The sequence below is a fragment of the Lepisosteus platostomus genome, chromosome 5 (assembly GCF_059453375.1).
Source record: "Lepisosteus platostomus isolate fLepPlt1 chromosome 5, fLepPlt1.hap1, whole genome shotgun sequence".
NCBI lineage: Eukaryota > Metazoa > Chordata > Actinopteri > Semionotiformes > Lepisosteidae > Lepisosteus > Lepisosteus platostomus.
Window position 1 is genome coordinate 55995904 of NC_142615.1, and position 22280 is coordinate 56018183.

Consider the following 22280-nt stretch of genomic DNA (forward strand, 5'->3'; position numbering starts at 1 on the left):
ACTGATCACAAAATGTATATATGACTGAACTGGTATAACACCTAGAAATACAGGTACAGTTTTGGTTAAGCTCTTGCACTAGAAAAATTCTTAGAATTATTACAATAGGCATATTTCTTTTCTGCAACACTGGCTACGCTTACATTTTGGAGGAAGAGCTGTTCTGTAGAAACAGATGAACAATATGGGGCCAATCAACCTGTTGGACAGACTGAAGATGAAAACACTGTTTATAGCCTGAAAGGAAAAATAAATCAATTTAAACAAGTATGTGGCCTTGTTGAGACATATTTCATCTAAGATAAACAAAGCTATAAGTATGGAGAGATGTGAGAGATAAAAAAGATTGGGAAAAAATAGTAAGGAAGGGAAAGAGAGGTGTATAAAGATAATGAAAGGAAGGAAAAATGTATTAATTAGATAATATGAATTAGAGTGGGTTGTGGAGGGGCAATAGAAGAATAAAATTTAAACCTGTTAAGTTATTGTCTGCATTCCGTCCTTTCAGTTGGTCTGGCCAAGTTCAGTGACTTATTCAGAGATTGCATTTAATATTATATCACAAAACTGAGCAGAGCAGGTGATAAGTGATGTGTGCTTCGATTTAAAAATAGCTTTACATGAAATCCTGCGCTGATAATGTACATTATAGTGTCCTGCAAGTAAAACGTGGAAATACATTTTCTGTTTCACAAAATTCACTCGCAGGTGATTCACTCGTCCTGACTAGATGGCGCTAGCAGGTGTGGTGAGGTTTATATCTCTTGCAGGGGGTACAGAAATACAGACATACATCTCAAAATTCCTCTCCTCAGTTGTTTTGAAGCTGCGGCAGCACTAAAGAATGACGTCATCAAGCTGCGCGATTTAACACAACAGATATTTCACCCACGAGACAGTGATTGAGTCAGTTGTTTTAGCTAAATAATCAAGAAGAAAGTTATTTTGTTTTTTTACTATGCTACGATTTGTCAGCTGTGTTGAACGGAATGCTTGAACGGAATACAGGCCTGAATGCAGGATCTGTGAAGAATAAAATAAGAACGTTTTTGCGTTTAAACTCCACAATTTAGCCTTTGTTTCTGACCGACTCTGAAGAAGGATGGCGGAGTGTTTGTTGAATCTGCAAACTGAGCTTCACTCTTTCATGCAGGTTTTGCTCAAATCGATCGTGTATGAAGTTTCAGACGTTTTCAGAAACAGGATGTCTGATTCTGAGGACGAGTTTCAAGACAAACTCCGCAGCGTCTCTCAGATCCTGGTTAGACGGGCCGTGTTTAAAATCACACAGTGTGTGGAGCACAGTGTCGGGAGTGAAATGGCGCAGCTGAAGAAGGAGAACGAGAGCCTGAAGTGGAGATTACAGCTGAGGGAGAAGGAGTCGGGAGCAGGAGGAGATCAGGAACAGACAGATCGCGTTGGACACACGCTTCTCTGTGAAGTCACTGCAGAAATAAAAGAAGAAATGGACACGAAACTGGAGCTGGCAGGTCAGTGTGTGTGTGAGTTTAAAAACAGTGTCCTTAACTTCCTCACTGGTGAGAATATAGTGGAGAGATACAAAGTGAAGTGGAAAGACTTGTGTGATATAGCGACAGGATGCTTTACTGGAAACTGAAATTGTTATAATCCGGTTATGATGCTAAAGACAACTCAGCATCTCAGCAGATTCAGCATCTGTTTCTATAAATCGGTGTGTAATCCGATGTTATTAGGAAATATATATACAGTATATAATATATATATATACAGTATACACAATTATTATAATACAAATACAGTATTTGTTTAGCTTTTATATTTGTTTAACATTCCAGTCCACCAGGGTCTGTCTGTAGTAATTCCTCTAGAATATTCTGTCAGGAATATTCGGAATATTCGTGTTTTTATTAACCTTTTTCTCTCAGTGAAGTGTTAATGTACTGGAGTGTCCAGTCAGTGTGTCTGTATTAACCCCCCTCTCTCTCAGTGCAGTGTTCATGTACTGGAGTGTCCAGTCAGTGTGTCTGTATGAACCCCTCTCTCTCTCAGTGCAGTGTTTAATGTACTGTAATGTGCAGTCAGTGTTTCTGTATTAATCCTTCTCTCTCTCAGTGCAGTGTTAATGTACTGTAGTGTCCAGTTATTGTGTCTGTATTAACCCCTCATTCTCCTCATCCCCTCATCTGTATTTCAGTAACAAGGCCGAGAACACATTGTTTAGACGTTGTTTAGCCTATATTAGTCAGTAACTGGAGTAAAAAATGATGAGCTACTGCATTTACATAATTGTTTCAGAATACATTGGTATCTTGCTTGTTTAGTGTTTTTTATCTTTGGAATTATGTTTGATATATGTTTTATGTATTTAACTTATTTTTAATATAATCTTGGCCAAACGTTTTTTCAGTGATTTAGGTTTTACAAAAGCAAATAAAATCTGGAAGTAAATGTGACATTTTAAACAGGATAAAAATGGTCAATCAGTTGATAGATATATGCAATCTTATGTTTTCTATGGGTCAGGAGTTTGAGGTGCAGGAGCAAGTGAATATTGGATTGTCTCTGGTGGGCTGCAGCATATTGGGATGTTTTAAGTTTGGGGATTCTGCTGTATTCATTGATCTTGGAGGAGTGTCCTGGATTTTGGAGGAATCTCTGTTCCCAGGGTTTTTTTCTTTGTGTTTCTGTGCTACAATGTCTGGCCAGTGTTGTCTGCTTTTATTGATCAGTTGAGTACCAGCACTGTTTTCTTCCTCACCTCTTTGGATTAGGCACAGAGTAGAATGTGTATGAGTCTTCTAGAGAGAGTCGTTTCCTCTCAGTTTAATTCACTACTCTATCCAGTACAGGGTCACAGTAGAGTCGGAGCCTATCCCAGCATGCAAGTGGCACAGTTTGGGATACACCATGCATAGGATACCATCAGAGAATATTGTTGACACCAATGATTACAAATGGGGAGTTTTGAAATTAGAGGAACAGCCTGAAATGGCCCAGAGGGTAAATCAACAATTAAATTATATATCTATATCACCCATATATAGAAATAATTAGATTGACAAGCACTTGATTTCTTTGTGCTCCGACAGAAAAGAGTCAGAAGTAAGACACACTGGGCTAACAAATATTTATTAACAGTGACAATACACACACTAAACTACACACACAATAAACATACAAAATGCAAGTTATGCAATTTATAAATAAGGTGACCCACAGGCCAACCTCCTATTTACCCAGAAAAACCTGACTGTTGCTAAGTATTCAACTCTTAAATAGCTCCTACAAAGACCAGCAGAAGAGATCAACTGCCTTCCAAACTAAAAACAATGTTACGTGCAGTTAAATCTCTCTCCCCCTCTTAACCCTGATGTTACCAAATTAATGGCAATTTACCTGCTTATTCTCAAAATCCACCCACTAATAAGGAGAAGGTGTTTTTAACCAAGGCATCCTTTACTCTGGCAATCAGAGATCTCTAAAAATTACAGAATAACAGGCTATCTTAACAAGGTTCAAATACTTAGCTACAGTCTGGTCTTTCAGTTGATCTGAGACAAGGAGCTCTCGCCTTCATGTTCTCTTGTCTCCTCTGTTCTTATCTCTGTCCCTTTCTTTTAGACTGTCTTTCTGGACTGTTTATTAACACTTAATCATTTACCAAGGATTTCATTAACTAATTTAAACCAAGGTAAATATTACAATTGCTTTGATCACTGAATCTGGGGCTTCCACATCCCAGCGAGCATCCCCTTTGCTGTGAAGCTTGAAATGTTGACAATAACCAGGAGTTACCTGTTGTATCTAGATTCACCTCATAATATTATTTTATCACATTTGATATTTGTGTTTTTTTTTAGAATCTGTGCCCTCCACTTTCTAATGAATCAGGTTCAGATCATTTGTGTGTTTGGATCTTTGCTTTTTTGGGGGGTCTCGAATTTGTATTGTCATGCCTGGACTGGGTCCGACCCATGTCCTACGGTTGCCAGGGGCAACATGAGAGCTCTCACATTCTTACCCTGCCATCCAAACAGATCGGGACACCTTTCACTCAGACTGCCCGTTTTTCAATGAGAATCTCAATCTAGATCTCAATCAGTTTAATCAAACTCCTTATTGCCCCTTTCAAACCCTCACTGTACCTGTTTAATTCTGCTGCCTCCTCCCACTGTGTGGCTTTTTTCCTCTGTAAAGAGCTTTGAGAAGCCCCTTTTAAAGGTGTTATATAAAATAAAGTTTTCTATTTATTATTATGATTCAATCCGCTGTTGTTAATAAGTGTCACTCACTCGTGTTAGCGTTATCTTCAGTAAAGTATATTCAGAACAACCCTTTCCCCCCCTTATCATATCAAGTAATGATAAGTAATGATAACCCAGTGGAAAATCATCTCCGGTCTCATTTTCTCCCACTGGTTATCTCTGTGCCTTTTTGCCTTTTTTCCCCTCTTTGGTTTATTTTCTGGATCACCAGCTTGCCTCTTTCTGTTTCAGCTGGGAGCCTCTCTGTAATTAAACAGTTCTGTATCAGACTGTCTCCCTTCCTGCCTGGTTCATCTCTCTCCCTCTCCGAATTCACTGTCTAAGCCATTCGTGGCTTCTAGAGTTCAACCTTAAACAGCACACTGAGGACTGCGCTTGGGCTTTGACCAGTCACTACACTGTTTTCACATTTAATCCTTGACATGGTTATTAAAAGACTTTGCTGGTCAGTGTTGATTGTTGCTGTAACTAGGGGTATATGATACCAACAAATGTAATGTGTTTTTAGATAAGTTGTTTGCAGTGTTAATTTAGTCATCCGTTTTTAATTTAGTCCAGTCAACTCAATTTTCACTATATGTATTCTTAATTAACTTAATTAAACTGATTAAAACAAAATTAGTTTTAGTCACAGTTTAAGTATTTAATTTATTTGTATAATAAAATGTATCATAAATACTAAAAAAATATGATAAAAAGTATCATAAATACTAAATATTGTAATAAATAATAAAATGTATGTCTTAGAAAATATTTACAACATTTTATAAGATATTGTCAAAAAGTACATTTTTTCTTGCACAGTTTAAAGAGTTTTGATCCCCCGAAATGTCAAATATCAATACAATAAATAATTTATTTTTGATTAATAATAAATAATCTTATAGAGGGACATTGTATTAATCTTTCCTAATAAGAACATCTGTTTTGGCACTGTTAATAATTCTGTACTTTTCTATAAGTTTTGTTTTGAAATTGTGTTTTCAAAGGAAGTGTTTTCAAAGTTTGAAAACAACATTATTTTCAGTTTATTTAGTAGAGGCTTCCACCAATACTGAATTTGTAATAACTATAGAGTAATTACTGCATGAATTACTTAAACTATTACCACAGAACAGAAAAAGTAACATAAATGTTCTTTATTTCACTGATATTATTAATAAATAGGTCTTTTGATGCCATAATAATTCATCTGAAAAACTGCTGTAGTGATAGTGTTAATCATGTTTTCCTAGTATTATATTAAGTATAAGTATTATAACAGGCCTGTGTTTCAGTCTATCACAGTGCTTTTTAAAAAGCTGGACAAATGATTTTTTAAATATAAATAAGATACAATGATGTGTTCCAGCCTAACTTAAACATTGCATGACTTTAAAAGCTATAAAAAATGGGTTTAGTTAAAGAACACTTTGTAAGCGCAAAAAGTGGGCAATTTTTCTTAGGAACAGCTTAGAAAATTTGTGTTTGCTGTAGGTTTTTTACTTTTTAAGTAAATGTTTTAAATAGTTGAATTTCATAAATGCAACACACATTTCTTACAGGAAAAATCACATTCTCCTTTCTTCCTCTGGTGTGAAGCAGATCAGGTTTTTGTTTCCCAATTGGAGGCTGGAAAAATAGCACACTGCCCTCTGCGCTCTCTCAGAGAGAGGAGGTGCGGAGCTCAGCAATACAGAATGAGTGTTCTATAGCGCAAGTTGTGAATGGCACCCATTGGTTCTGCATTTATAACTTAGTATTTAAAATTAAACAGTGTCAATTTTCTTTGTCTTCTAAGTCCCTAATTTCTCACCATTTAGATTTATTTTTGCAGAAGCTTATTGTTCTTCCTTATGAGTGAATGAATAATCAATGTTAACTGTTTATAAAAATCAAATGTATTAACTAAGGAATAGGAAGACAGGTGTTAGCATGCTTTTTGTATGTTTTTTCAGTAGCTGTGTAAGTATTCAGTCCATTAATTTGATCATCTTCTTCTGCAGTCTGTAATATCCATCTATCCATTCTCCTAACCACATTATTCCATTCAGGGTTGTGGGAAGAGCTGGAGCCTAGCAACAGCAAGCAACAAGGGCAAGGCAGGGTACACCCTAGATGGAGCGCTAGTCCACTGCGGGGCAAGAGCAAGCCAATTATACAGTGTCCCTGCCATTACAGTGGGACTTAGGCACCCCCTGCTGGTCCCATTAACACCACTTCCAGAGGCAACCTTAGCTTCCCAGTTAGTCACTCATCCAGGTACTGTCCAGGCTCAATCCTGCTTAGCTTCAGTGAATAACTAGTTGAGAGCTGCAGGGTGATATGGCCACTGGTGCAGTCTACAACATCTCCTGTCAATTTGTCAAATGTATGTCTAGCCCTTTTAGGAAGTGTTCTTGTTACCAGTGCATTCTTCAGCTTTCCCAAAATTATCTTTTTCCTACCTACGTCTCTAGTTTTGCATCCTGCAATGACTCAGCCTATACTTAAATCCTCAAAAACTGCTTGTATTAATTTGTTTAACAAATATCATATGTAAATACTGGCCATGTAGCACTCTGCATTGTGGAATATCACACTGATTCCCTTGCCTTTAAAGGGCACTAGAGAAACTGAGAGTTTTTTTTTCTCCTAGAATTAGTGAGTGCACATCCTGTTCACTGGGGTTATTAAATCCACACTGAGCTATCTCCAAATCTGTTCAGCATTTTACAGCCAGAATCCTGACCGGGTCGCTAGCAAGCAATCACCTTACACCTGTCTTCAAGTCCTTGCACTGTCTTCCTACGAGGTTCTGAGTCAACTTCAACATTCTCATCCTCATTCAGTACCTATCTGGCTTATTATCCATCTACTCCCCACCTTGCAACCTGTTCAACTGACTCTGGTCTTCAAGATTATCTACATTCTGTGGTTAACGGGGCCTTCTCTAGCTACACCTCAGAGCTCTGAATTTATATCCCTAGTGATATCAGAATCACCTACCCTGAGTGCATTTAAATTTAAACTCAAAACCTTTGTTTTCAGTGTATGTACTTTGTAATTTGTGGTCCTTATAACTGTTTTTACACCTATTGTATTGCTTTGAGATGCTAATTTTAAAGGTGCTATATAAAATAATAAAAAACTTTATTATTATAGAGAAACATGATCAGGTTTTCCATGGTTCAGAAATAAAGATCTAATCTATGCTGGTTTTTCTCTCTTTGCTAAATGGCTTTGCATACTAATCTGATACTAATCTAACTGCCTTTATCCTGTGCTTTCTCTATCCTGCTAGATTTGTAATTATTATGAAAATCTCCTTCCTGAAATGAGACACTTCTAAGTACCTGATTTCACTGTTAACATCTTGCACTATCTCAGCGATAAAATATACACTGACCTCAACCTGACAGCTGTTGAGTCCAAGTTTATCTTGCTACCAGCATTGAATTAAAAATCTTTAGTTTTCTATATTTATGTCTTTATCTAGTGGTTCCATTAGTGACAAAAGCTAAATTACTTTCTTGGAAAAATGTCTTTGTGTTGCTTGGAAAAATGTTTTATGTGTTGCAAAAAAAAACTGACTTGCTTTAACAAAATATATTTATAAATCCTTTACACTGGCAATCTACCTGAATGCCCAACCGATTGAGAAGCCTTTCATGAAACCATGTTTGCTATTAATTCATACAGGGCTCTCTGACGAAGTGCTCTGTTTGTCATGTGAGCTGATTTTCTGGCTCTCTAGCCTATCAAACCTTCATACTGCCAAACATGCACCCGAGTATTCAAGTCCTCGCTTTCTGCCAAATCTGCTTCAGGTTTACATGTTCTTTTCTAACACACAGCTTTCTATTATTTTTATTTGTATGCCTGAGCTTTTGCAAGTGTTCCTGCATCCCTCTTCTTATTATATCTAATTATTTCTGATTGCTTATTTCAAGGTAACACCTGTTCCATTTATAAGCCTTTTGCTCATTTACATTTTTATATTTTTTCATTTATTTACATCTCTAACACCAACATTCTAACTTTTTATTTGCCTTAATTTTTTAGACTGAAATATAGTTTCAGCCTTAAAAAGTTCAAGTTTTATCCTCCTTTTGTTTCTTGTACTACTGAGCTTCTTAATTGTGAAGTTCCCAGCATTTTTACATTACTCTATGCACATTTTAAACTATGATTACTGCACTGAATTATTGCACTTGACATGGCTTATTCCTTTGCTGAACGTCTATGACAAGCAGAGCTACTGCTGTCTCTGGTGTGATCTTAATTTTAGATTAGATTGCTCCAATTTCTATGTAAATGTAAACACAAAGTAATTGCTCTCTGAAAATACTATTTTTCTTGTTCGTTTTGATCAAACCGATTTGAGATGTCAAAAAGCATTTATTTTCTATTTGTATTTCTTCTCCAGAAAAATTGTGGATTTCCTACATTGCTTTGTTTGTCGGGATTTTAACTTTATATTTAGGCTCAGATGTGAACTATATATTTTGTACTAAATACTGATGTTTTGCTCCCCCTTACCATAAAAATATATTTGTATTGTAGTTGTGATTCCCTTTTTTCTGTCTGTCTATCCCTACTCTCTCTCACCCTCTGCGATTCAGACACGGAACAGTTAAGGGGGTGGGGGGAGTCATCATCCTGACTCCATTACTAAAAAGCCAAATAGGAGTGGCTTAAGCGACATACAGAGTTGTGTAACTGACAATTTAAGGTAGCCTATCGTGTAAATTATGCTTTGTTGCTGATAAGTTAAGTTTTCAAAACTCAGCCCCAACATCATGTACTGATTTTTTGCCCTGTTTCATTGGCTAAAAGCAAGGATCACATGCACTGCCACATTAACAGGAATGTGTAGTTTTTAATTCAGTTTGAATTTTAACGGTATGTACTGTCTTCATATTTGGCCAGGGCTTTATAGAAGAATTCTGACCTTGAATGTTGGCAAGCACAATTATACTCCACACACACTCTTCTTAAGAAATTAGTAGAAAATGCGTGCACATGCTATAATATGTTGTTACAAAATATTGTCTCGTTAGCTAAATACCCAGCCACATACACAAACTACATGTGATTAAATAACATTCTTTTCTACTGGTTATTACATGCTGTGAAATGTACAGTACACAAAAAACATTTTACTGTCACTGTAAACTTATGAAAATAAAATATGACCAAAAATCACATTTCTGACAGAGCACCATTATGAAGCTGAAATGCAGCACATATGTGTTGACAAGCGGCAATGTAAATGTATCTTAATGCAGTGTCTGGGTGCTGCAGCTCAGATGGCGCTTCAGATTTATTGTAGATTTCAACTCATAATGTGGCTGAGTTCAGTAATGTTGTACAAGAATTCTTTGATTATTAATGAAATACTGTCCGACTCCAGATCTTTTTCTTCCAGCTGAAAGCATGGAGAACCACAAGCATGTCTTTTTTCTCTGCAGCTTTTTTTTCTTTAATCTGGTTAGCTGAGTGTATACATCTCATTGTACCAGTCAATTAACACATAATAAGAATTCATGACATGAGGTGTTGAAAAGACCATCCAAAAATGGGAGACGGCTAGAACACAGAAGAAGATGGAAAATGGCACATCCTGATAACTGCGATTCTTACACATTCGTAGCCATTAGGCACCGCACAGTCCACATACAGCCTCAGATTAAGGATTGTACCCGTTACAGCCAGCCTGCTATTTGCCAGACACAAAGTTAATACACAAATGGTGAATCTCATGTTGCAAAATTAATTTCAATATGAGTTTTACTCCAGTTTGTCTCATCTTAGTGCACTGAAATAGAAATACAAAGCAATCAAGTCTTTGTCATTATCATTGTGGATTATATTTGTGTTTCATTTTCTTTCACTAAAATGAAAAACGGGTTGCTGACAAAACCTTTCGTACTATTTTTTGTCAACTAAATTAACACTTTCGACTAAATGTGTACTATAAAAGGATAAAGTGAACATTGGGATATTTTAGTATTCTGTGGTGGTCTGTGTAGATGCTAAAAATCCTTATATCTTAAAGTTTGTTTTCTTGTATCTCCATGGTGTTATTTGCATTTTAAATTCTACTGTCAGCCCATATTAAAGGTCTTGTCCTTTTGTCCTGTATTTGCAGGCTCAGAGGCCAGTGCTCTCCCTGATGCTGGGGAAAGGGCTCGTCTTGAACAGCAGCACAGTGAGGAGGAGTTGGGCTCCAGTCTGAGGCAGGAGACAGAGCTCACTGCTGCAGAAGGGAGAGAGAAACTCAGTGAGCAGCACACAGAGAGTAGACAGAGTGTGGAGGATCTGGACTCTGCTGTGCCCATGATGAAGACAGAGCCTGAGAGTGAGACACCTGGGTTCCTACTATCTGATGATTTTATAGAGAAGATTACCAATCCGGACACAAACAATATTACGCAAGGTTGTAATGAACTGGGCTGTGTCTCTGTACAAGAGTACAGTGAAGAACTGGATGTTGTTAATATTAAAGAGCAGGACATGGAGCCGCAGTTGATTGACCTTGCAGAGCAGACGACTGATGTACCTGGTGAAGAGATCAGTACTGAGTTACAGCACCGAGAGGAGAGTCAGGACAGGGAGGAACAACAACCGCTCCAACAGGGCTTGATAATAATTAGGCCTTGTTCTGTTAAAGTGGAGAGACTGTCATTGCAGAGGTATTTTAAACAGTCATATGATCCCTTTGTATCTGATGACTTTACACACAGGTTTAATAATCTGGTTTCTAAGAAAATTATTGAATTTAATGAACTGCAGTCTGTGTCTGTTCTTGGGCACAGAGACGAACAACTGGATGAACTGGCTGTTTTTAGTCTTAGGGAGCTGGAGAAGGAGCCCCAGGTGATTCACACTCCTGAGCAGCACACTGAGGGACACGATGGAGAAAACAAATCTCAGTTTCAGCACACAGAGCAAGACCATTCCATGGAGCATTTGCAGAATAAGAGAACACAACACAATCAGAGGATGAGGAAGAATCATTCAAGGCCTTGCTCAGAAGGAGTGGACAAACTGCCATTACGGCAAAGACAGCATTTCTGTCAGTCTAGCATTTCAAAACCCTATCAGCACCTTCACACAGGAGAGAGACCTTTCAGCTGCAGTCAGTGTTGGAAGAGTTTTAGTCAGTCAAGTCTCTTAAAAAGACACCAGCACATTCACACAGAAGAGAGACCGTTTAGTTGCAGTCAGTGTGGGAAGAGATTTAGAGCCTTATCTAATGTCAGAACCCACCAGCGTATTCACACAGGAGAGAGACCAGTCAGCTGCAGTCAGTGTGGGAAGAGTTTTAGTGACTCAAGTGCCTTAAGAGCCCACCAGCGCATTCACACAGGAGAGAGACCCTTCAGCTGCAGTCAGTGTGGGAAAAGTTTTAGTCAGTTAAGCAACTTAAAAAGACACCAGCACATTCACACAGGAGAGAAACCATTTAGCTGCAAACAGTGTGGAAAGAGTTTTAGTCGGTCAAATACCTTAAGAACCCACCAGCGCATTCACACAGGAGAGAGACCATTCAGCTGCAGTCAGTGTGAGAAGAGTTTTAAAGATTCAAGTTCCTTAAGAGCCCACCAGCGCACTCACACTGGAGAGAGACCCTTCAGCTGCAGTCAGTGTGGGAAAAGTTTTAGTCAGTTAACCAACTTAAAATGCCACCAGCACATTCACACAGGAGAGAGACCATTCAGATGCAGTCAGTGTGGAAAGAGTTTTAGTCAGTCAAATACTTTAAGAGCACACCAGCACATACACACAGGAGAGAGACCATTCAGCTGCAGTCAATGTGGGAAGAGATTTAGTGATTCAAGGACCTTAAGAGCTCACCAGCGCATTCACACAGGAGAGAGACCATTCAGCTGCAATCAGTGTGGGAAGAGTTTTAGTTACTTAAGGACCTTAAGAGACCACCAGCGCATTCACACAGGAGAGCGACCAGTCAGCCAGCCATTCAGCTGCAGTCAGTGTGGGAAGAGTTTTAATGATTCAGGTAACTTAAGAGCCCACCAGCACAGTCACACAAGAGACCTTCAGAGTCCACCAGTGCAGTCATTCAGAAGAGAGATCATTTAGCTACAGTCACTTTGGGAATTTTATTCAGTCAGTTGACTTAAAAACACACCAAATTAGTCACCAGTTTTTGATTTAATCATGTCTTATGTCTAAAATGTCTTATTAGTTCAAGTAGGTAGATGAGTCAGCATGTAACACCCTCAGAAGGCTTCACATTCGAAACATTATGTTTCCTCTCTTCTCTTTTCAGCATGGAATAAACCTTTACTTGTTCCTAAAATGTCTATTAGTCATAGACACTTTGTAGTCACCCACTTTTGATTTTGTACCCTTACTTATGGCTAACTAAAACATAATATATGTATAATAGAACAAGTTCTAGTCATGCAGTACAATTTATGTGTATAATAAAATAAGTTTTCGTTTTATTCGATTTTAAATTGAATCAAGTCTAAATTGAATTAATTCTTTATTTCTTTGTCTTGGGATGTTAAGTTTAATCCTGTTTAATTTACAGTTAAGACTGTTCTCTTTGGATAGGCTCGTAATTGTGTAACAACTTTTAAGCATGAAACGTATAGAACAGAATAGGATCCTAAAGTATCACACTTAAGAGAAAAAAAAAACAAATCTCATTAAATTCTACCAAAAACCTCAAAGTCTTTGTTGCACAATCTAAAATGTGTTTATACCCAGAGAGGATAAAAATTAAATACAATAAATATATCTGAACTAAAGGGGAAATAATAAAGAATCAAGAGATATTGTATGAATCTGTCCTAATATGAAAATCTATTTTGTCAGCATTAACATAAAAATATGGAATTATAAGTAAGTTTTGTTTTTTTCAATGCAACTATTTTTTTTTGTTTAATCTGGACAGGACAAGCAATATATATATATACACTTTACCAACCACATAAACAAAATGCAATTAAATATTATTTCCTGATAATCTCGTAGCAATATGATTTGCAGTTCCCGCAGAACCTGTCATCCCCACCTTAGTGAGCATCTTTGCTTTACTCTTAGATACACATCCACTCCACAAATAAGATGGATTATAAAAGCTGACACATTTGTTCAAAGTTTTAAATACTGGTGTCACTCTAGAGGTACGGGTTTGAATCCCACTCTTGACAAAGCTTGCTCTGTGGTCCTTCTAGTATCGTTCAAATGAGAAAGGCACTATGATGAAGATAATACGTTGACATATGGACAAACACACAAAATGCCCCTTTCTTATCCTGTTTCAATTTATGCTTAATAGGAGTGGAGCAATTCCTCCTGTTTCTCGTACAAATATATCCTGACCACCACAGAACAGATACCCGTGTAGCCTGGCTCTGATTCAAGAATGACTCGCATGTTCGGCACTTTTTTTGTTTGCTGGAGATTATGATCAATAATGAACTTTTTTTGGGAAAAACAATTATCAAACACATAGGCATCATTTTAACCACTCTGCCACAACTACAGAGAGTGCCCCCACTCCCAACGCTGCATTCTTGCTACAATCCAACATGGAGTGCAAGGTGGCATCTGAAACCTTTTTCATATTTGATCTCTGTTTAAAAACAAAAAAAAAATACAAAATACATGCTAGCAGACAGATAGGCCTCAGAGGATTAAAGGGTGACTTCAAGTTAGAATTATAAAGTCTCCAAGTTCGGACATGAAAATGGAACTTTGTTAAAAAAAACATCAATAACAGAGAAATGTGTACAAGGATTTTAGAAGCTGCACCACACTGCAGTTTGAATAGCTTTTTTATGCGTTTTAGATGAAGGAATTGTCTTTGATTTAAGCTCTTACAAATGAGATGAAAAAAACACCCCTGAAGTCCTGCAGTTGAATATAATGCCATTACATGTCAAAGCAGTATTTTACTTCATCCTACTATTCCAACACAAGGAGTGTGTGGAAATGATCATACGCTATGATACGTCTCTGATCAGTTGTAAGGCACCTTGAAGGTACACCCCCATGATTAATATTTGTGCATCAGTGAAAGGTACACTCTTGGACAACCTTGAAGGAAACTAATGCTATTAGACATTGGAAGATCTAAAGAGTCTCTTTACACCACTTCTAGCAGCAAACTTAGTTTTTCCCAGGAAGTCTCCCCCATCCAGGTACTGACCAGGTTCACAGCTGCACAGTTTCAGTGCATTTTCAGTTGTGAGTTGCAAGGTAATGTAGCTGCAAAAAATGTTTAATTGGCTGAGAATCAAACCCAGGCCTCCCCCATGACAGGCAAGAATTTTACCACTGAACCACCATGATGATCTGTAAAAGGTTGTACTGAGACATTTTTTACACTCAGTCCTGGATTGTGGGGTCCAAAGGGAACTTTTGGACGAGTGAGAATATTCTCCTATCTGTAAATTTTATTTTGGATTCTTTTTTTTCCTGCTAGTGTTGTATAGTGCAGCATTCGGGAATATTCCAAAACTGAGATCTAATGGTTTAAGAAAACCTGTTCAACTGGAACATGGAAGATGAAAAAAATGATAAAACAATTCCTATGTTAAAACTGAAACAAAACAACAACAACAGAACTGCAGTACATCACACTATAAGCAAAACAAAAACAATAACGTTATGACAGAAAAGAAAACATAGAAGCTTTTAAAACATAACAAAAGAACTGGTATGTAACATCTTTCCTATTGGAATCACATAAAACAGAACCTGAGATCAGTTCGGTTTCTTTCTTTCTGGGGTATCAAGCCAGTCACTGGTTGGTGCTTTTCAACAGGCCTCATGTGAAGTCAAATCACCACAGGTGACTGTGATCTGCCCAGCACAAGAGCAGGCCTGGTTTTCTGAAGCAGCACTGGGTTACAAGGAGCGATGCTGTTCTGGCCCAAATCGGTATCCACTTGCTCATGTCGGTACTGCAGTGTGAACTCCCAGATGAGTTGAAAATGGTGCTATTGTAACTTGTTGTTTGGATTGGGAGAAATGGCAGTGAGGCCGTTGCTTTCTGGAGAAAAGATGGATTCAGTGTTTAGTCTCTGCTCCTGCTGCAGTGAGGGGGATCGTTCAGGGATGAAGTCTAGTCCTGGCTTTCCCTTGCAGAGCTTCAGTGGAGAGGCTGTGCAACCCTGCATGTGTCTGCATCACTGATGCAGACCGGTGTATATGGTGAGACAGACAGGTTGTCAGTGCTGCAGACAGAAGTGTATTCTTGAAGAGGCATATATGCGGTGCTCTGATGCAAGGAAAACCTGTCCCTGCTGTAGCACACTCTAAAATGACAGAGCAGGCCTAAGAGCTGTTGCCCTGCTCTTGCAGTGTCTCACAGCTCACCCCATCGTCATCTGTAGCCAGGATGTTGAATGGGCTCTCGTTTGTTGAATACACAGGCCTCTCACAGTGCACCTCTGCATCTAAATTATTGGTCACTCCTGTCAGCATAGGGACCCAGGGGCTCAGGTTACTGACACTAGTACTGTCAGCACAGCTGGCTTAAGGCAGAATTCTTATGCTGCTGCTGTCCTCTGTCAGCTGGGGCTCTTCCTCCTCTGGCAGTCTGTGGAAGCCAGCTGGAGATGGAAGAAACTGAGATTGTCTCTGAGGTGGTGATGTCCCTTCAGTTGTAGAGGACACTGAGGTGGAGGTCCTCCTTAAGCTGTAGTTGTATGGTGATGTGCTACTGGAGCAGTTATTCATGAGAGCATGTGGGTCTTTCACAGAGGCTCAGAACAAGCCCCCTGCCTGAAAGTCTCCTGTGTGCATTCACAGGTCAAGAGCCAGGGGACAATGGATACAACAAAATAAAAATAAAATAACTACAGTGGTACTAGAAGGTTTGTGAAACCTTTAAAATGTCTGAATTTCTGCATACATTTGACCTAAAATGTGATCAGATCTTCATCTAAGTCATTAAAATAGATAAAGACAACCTTTTCATTTATTTATTTATCAAAAAGTATTTTAGATTAAGCGGCGTGGGACCCTATGTAAAATATTTCCACTGGCCCTGATCATGGTACAAAATTTAAATGAGCACCTTTAAATGCATTTCAAAAGCTGCAACATCTGACAAGCTAATTTTCTGATTCTCTGAAAAACCCAAATTGCAGTGTAATTGCTCAGCCCCTTGTAACTTTTCCTTATTGCTACTACCAGTATTCACCAAGCCGTACGCACAACCTGCAAAACAGATTCCTGTCCAGATGACTTAAGGCGATAAGATGTGCTTGTTTCCATTCAATTACCCTACTGTACAAAACGGATTTAAACCTTCTGCGGTCACCGCCCTCCATATTCCATACCACTGTGACCACTGTGTCATCTGTAAGAACTTCTGTGTGGCTCTGTAAAAGGCCTGAGATGTAATTAAAAAAATTCAGCAGCATTTATTCTCCGGGCTGCCTTCTGAGCGAGAAAAGCAGGTTATTATAGCTGCCGGAAGACAAACGCATACAAAGTCATAAGGACCTACACTTGGCAAACATTCATCCAATATTCTTTGGACTGTTCCATGCACAGCATTTATAGCCTGTACATGAGTCTATTCTGTCAAGATTAACAAAACGAAATTCTTCATAGTGCCCTGTTGCTTTAAAATGATTAATTACTAATTATTATTAAATTATACGTCCTATCATAATGTCGCACAAGTTCCAGGAAAAGTGAGGGGTGTCTATTCACATTGCCACCACCACTATCCTGATTCTCATTGTTAATCATAACCAGCTCTCGGTTTTCAAAGTTATCGTTATCAGGTTCTACTACAGTACACCTGACCATTAAATTATTTTCTGCCCCAGCATTCTCATTGTGTGGATCGGGTTGGTCATGTGGAATGTTGTGTCTTTTAATCCTTTGTGTCTCAACAAAAATGCTTTTGCAAGCTAAATTCTTTTATTAACATACTGACGCTTGATGTTGGTAAGGGGTCGGTCTTTAAACCACTTTTAAAACCGCATGTTTAGTCATTTACATCCATCAGCATTCAGTGCATTTGTACCATAAAACACCATTGCCAGGTCGTGAAATGCTGCCTATAGAGCTGCATTCTCTGTAGAAGTTATGTCAAAAAGGAAAGTGGGAAACGACTGGACTTTTTTTGGTAGATCGGTTGTACATCTGCATAAACAGATTTTAGGTGCTCAGATTCTCTCTTTTTACCCATTTCATTAGTGCTCACCATAGCTAGTAACTGAGCTATGCAGCTCATACACTTTAAAAAATTACCATTTGGCAACTCTCTAAACGCACTACTAGTTCTATCCAAAGGTCTGGCACGTTTTTAATCCGGACAGTGTTTTGTTAACTATGGCCTTCCATGAAGAAATGCTCTCCACTGGGCCTAGCGTCTGCTCCCCCATTTCTCCCACATCTTTTTCCACTCTCAAAAATGCCACATCTGTGTGATTAAGAAATAGGTATTAAGGATTAGTCAGCAATGCTGAATATATTAAAAACAGAAAACTGAGTTAACTAGGAACTTTTAATTATGTTAACATTCCTCCAAAAGAAGTAACTGTTTAAGTGATATGGAACCAAGTTCATGTTTGTTTTGGGGTAACCTTTTAATTGTAACTGATGAAAGAGGTGTTTTAAAATACAACTTGCCACCGCCTAAATAATACTAACCTTTTTTCATGGTTGTGCTGTGCCTTATGTTTTGGGCTCCACTAGCATTATTTGAAGCCGGAGCAGTGTCTTTACGTAAGCAGGACATTTTTTAAATTAGTTAAATTCCCCTTTAAATGTGATTGATAAAAGTGTGTTTTATAATGCATCACAGACATCTCTTAAGTAATACACACCATTTGTCAAAGATTATTTAGAAATGCTCTGCTTCTCTTCCGCACGTTAATTCCCCGTCGAGCCTGCTGCCTGCAGCAGTTGTGTAACAGAAGCATCTAATGGAAATTAATAGGTACATGCTCTCTTGAGCAATGGTGTTAAGTTCTCTGTAGCTGACCCTTGTAACGCCATTTATGTTCGCTACAGCCATTGGCTTATACCCAGACTCTGACACTGTCCACAATACAGATGTACACGGTTGTAATTCTTACCCACTGATGCCGGAGAGTTCTGACGACTCCAACACCACAGATTTATTCCCTGTTGAGCCTGTCGCCTGCGTCAGGTGTATATCTGCTGCATGTAATGGAAACGATATGGATGCGTGAGACACGCTCTCGCTAGCAACGCTGTAATTTCACTTTCAATAAGACGAATGTACATACCCAAGAAAAATTCATCGTCATCCATCAAATGCTTCAAAAAAGGGAGTCTTCCACTGTCTATACAGTGGTATGAAAAAGTGTTTGCCCCCTTCCTGATTTCTTATTTTTTTTGCATGTTTGTCACACTGAAATGTTTCAGATCAAACAAATTGAAATATTAGACAAAGATAACACAAGAAAACACAAAATGCAGTTTTTAAATGAAGGTTTTTATTATTAAGGGAAAAAAAAATCCAAACCTACATGGCCCTGTGTGAAAAAGTGATTGCCCCCGCCCCCTGTTAAAACATAAATCAACTGTGGTTTATCACATCTTTGGAAAGCTGAGTTCAATTTCTCTAGCCAGACCCAGGCATGATTACTGCCACACCTGTTCTCAATCAAGAAATCACTTAAATAGGACCTGCCTGACAAAGTGAAGTAGACCAAAAGATCCTCAAAAGCTAGACATCATGCTGCGATCCAAAGAAATTCAGGAACAAATGAGAAACAGAGTAATTGAGATTTATCAGTCTGGAAAAGGTTATAAAGCCATTTCTAAAGCTTTGGGACTCCAGCGAACCACAGTGAGAGCCATTATCCACAAGAAGGTCTTCCGATTTGTCTTGGCTGTTAAAGAAGCACCTGTTTAATCTCAGCCGGGATTTCTTGAGAGCTCGTTCAGCGAGCGAGTCCTCCCTCTGAACTCCGCACTGAGCTGAAAACTGCGTGAGCTCCTCACTGCGTGTCCTGTACTGTTACATGTGCTCTTGTGTAGATTATCTACATGCAGCACAGTGACAAGAACACCTTGAACGTGTTCCATATGGGAAGAAAAATAATAAAGAGAACGTGTTAAATATCCATGGTACAATTCAAAAACATGAAGGACAAAACAATGACTTTTGAAGATCACAAGAGATTCAAGAAACACAACCATCCACTTGAATGCTGAACACTTAAGTTAAAAGACTGATTGTTTACCTACAAAGCGAAGGACATGACCTGTAAATCTCTTCATGGTTTATAGTTTACGAAATAAAACAATTTCTTTATTTCTTGATAGATGATTTATTGAATTTAAACAAAATCACAATTAAAAACCTTTTGTGTTAAACTCTTATACACACACTCTGACGAAGATAAACGTTAGTGTCTTCCGATGTGTGCACGCCCATTTCTCAAAAACAAAATGTAACGAACAGTTCTTTCCGGACCCTATGCGGACGACACAATCCGAAGAAGTGGGAAACACTAGGAAAAGGTCATGCAGGAATACGTGGCTGAAAACAGGGGGGCGTGTCCAAAGTGCGCTGGTGCACGGGGAAGGTGTGGCCGAGGCAAACAATCCAAAAGTAATCCATACAGGGAATCCAAAACACAAGAATAAGTCCATAGCCAGGTGATCCATCCAAACAGGAATTAAAAACACGAACCGGGTCGGAACCGGCGGACAAGGAACGGGAACAGAGATTAAAACCTTAACGGGACCAGGCGCTTCCAGGTCCCGGACTCGCACGGTGCGGAAACCAGATGCAGAGCCAGGATGAGCGTCGGCGCTTGGCTTTTAAGGTGGGCTGGGAAAAGGGATCAGGTGCACAGAATTAAGTCTAAAGTGAAAGGGCTGGAGCACCCTTAAGGAGGGGGGACTATAATCGTGACACAAAAAAAAAAACGGAATTGATTTTAATTTATCTACTTTTTATGCTTGCATCGTTTTTTAATATTTCTGTAAAATCTTGTCTTCTTACTAGTCTTGATATACATTTTTCGAACATGGTGCAATAATTTTGTTATTAGTATATTAACAATCAAATATACAGCTTTTCTTCCTGGGGAACAAAGGTTGTTTTCAATATTTCTAATTTTGGTTTCAAGATTGCAATTTAGTGTGATTTTAAGAAATTATTTAACATCATACGTGATCTAATTTTCCGGAACAAATGCGTTTTTCTATTGTAATCTCTTGTGAATGTGTGCATAGGTTTCATGGTTTCAATATAAGACTATAAAATGTCTTCTTTGTATTATTCTGTAGTAATTTGTGAAAAGACAATAAAGTTCTTAACAAATCCCATATATTTGATTTCTGCATTCTGTTAAGGCTATAACAGATAACTTTTCTCTACAATTTTGAGACAGAGTAACAAGTAGAGACGTTTTGCAAGTTACTTGACAATCTAGATAAAATAACATGGCGGTGAATAAGGAAAGCACAGTAAGTTTAGAAGACCGACAACTTAGCTCTTGGCCACCATCCCATTGCATTCAAAGTCTCAGCCTACTATACTATGTTGAATCAACGCTAGTTATATTACTGTTGTAATAGAGCAGCAAAAGAGGCGCAGCCAGTAGAGCTGGCGACCCTTAAGTTCAAGATTGTGGATTCAAGGGTTGTTTGTGTCCTTTCTGATCCCTCTAAGCTTTTAGTAGGACAGTGCAAGCAGGACGTTATAGGGTACAGTGACCCCGAGTGCCTTATGACCATTGCCTGATTCAGCTTTCTTTCCATTTTGAGCCTCGATTCAGATATTGCTCTGAAAGCATCGGGCGAGCAAGAGTGTGTCTGACTCGAGGAAGATCTGCTCACAAGTATTAAATACTTCAGCATTTACTGTTCGAATACCACACTTTGTTAAAACACGGCTGCTTCTTAAGCTAATGGGTAGCGGTTTTTGAGCGGGCATTGTATAGTTAATGCTGTTATTAATAAAACCTTAAATTCACATAATGGAATTTTGATGGCGCAAAATAGTCTACCTCCTGTACAACTGTACATGCCCGCTGATTAGAGCTTAAAACTACAGTAGCAAGAGTAGCAATAATGGCAACAATGAGTTCGGCATTTCTCATGTCTTCTGCAGAGCCATCTTATTGGAATGCACTGCCCGAGATTAAAGAGGACTTATGGCTTCGTTTTTACAGACTGCTGCGTTGCTCTGTTCATGCAGACTACACGCTTTAAATTTATGACATTTACTGCAAGAGTTGATTTTCCAGGTTTTTTTTTAATTCTTCGCATTTGAGCACGCACTAAAATATTTCATTCAGGTTCACCGAATACATCATGAAACCGGTATTTCCAACGGTCTTACATGAAACCTTTTTGTTATTCGGTTCTGAAGTTTGAAAATGAAAATGAAAAGGGGGTCACCTTCATAGGCTTGAAAACCCATGAATTCTCACAAATTGCCTTGTGCTGCACCTTTCTTCTGCTGCTTTTATAAATCTGCCTTAAACATTTGAATGCATACCTTACTGCTGCTAATCACATTCACGTGTTTACGAAGCTTTTTTCTGTCCGTTATGTTCTTGCGAAGCAGTTTCTCCATTTTCCTCCTATTGTGATTGTCAGCGAGCACAACAAGACTGGAACAGTGTAAGACGGGGTAAAACGGCTTACTGTCAGGAGTGGGATTTGAACCCGCGCCTCTATTTGGAGAGCTGAACACAAAGCTTAAAAGACACAAATCTATGAAATCGTTATTTTAAACCAATCGACTATCCTGAAGAAATGTATGCTGAATGCACCAGTTGCATCCGATTTTCCGTAACTTTAGGACGATTGACACAACTGGAAGAAGACAATTTGTGGCGTTTAGCATGACATAGTCTTGCAGACAGACAATGTTTTGTCCCACTACTTATATAATTTTATCGTTTACTCGTTTAAAAAAAAACACGGTCTCCTAAGTCAGATTTTAAGTGCTTTCGAACCTTACTTCCAACCTAGACTGACAGCTCACTCGATCTGTTTGTGATCAGACTGTGGAGTGGGGGCTGTACCAAACGCACGTTCCTTCCCAATGCTGAGGCGATCATTCGGAAGATGAGT

At 38.6% G+C, this 22280-nt stretch overlaps 1 protein-coding gene across 1 annotated transcript; it reads left to right on the forward strand.

The window, feature by feature from the left end:
• The first annotated feature begins 875 nt into the window (after positions 1 to 875).
• On the forward strand, positions 876 to 20940 carry LOC148669770 (uncharacterized). Its single transcript, XM_088632954.1, has 3 exons — positions 876 to 1490; positions 10360 to 11087; positions 20869 to 20940. Exons 1-3 carry the CDS (start codon positions 1103 to 1105, stop codon positions 20938 to 20940), a joined length of 1188 nt encoding a protein of 395 aa, XP_088489080.1. The 5' UTR covers positions 876 to 1102.
• Positions 20941 to 22280: the final 1340 nt, after the last annotated feature.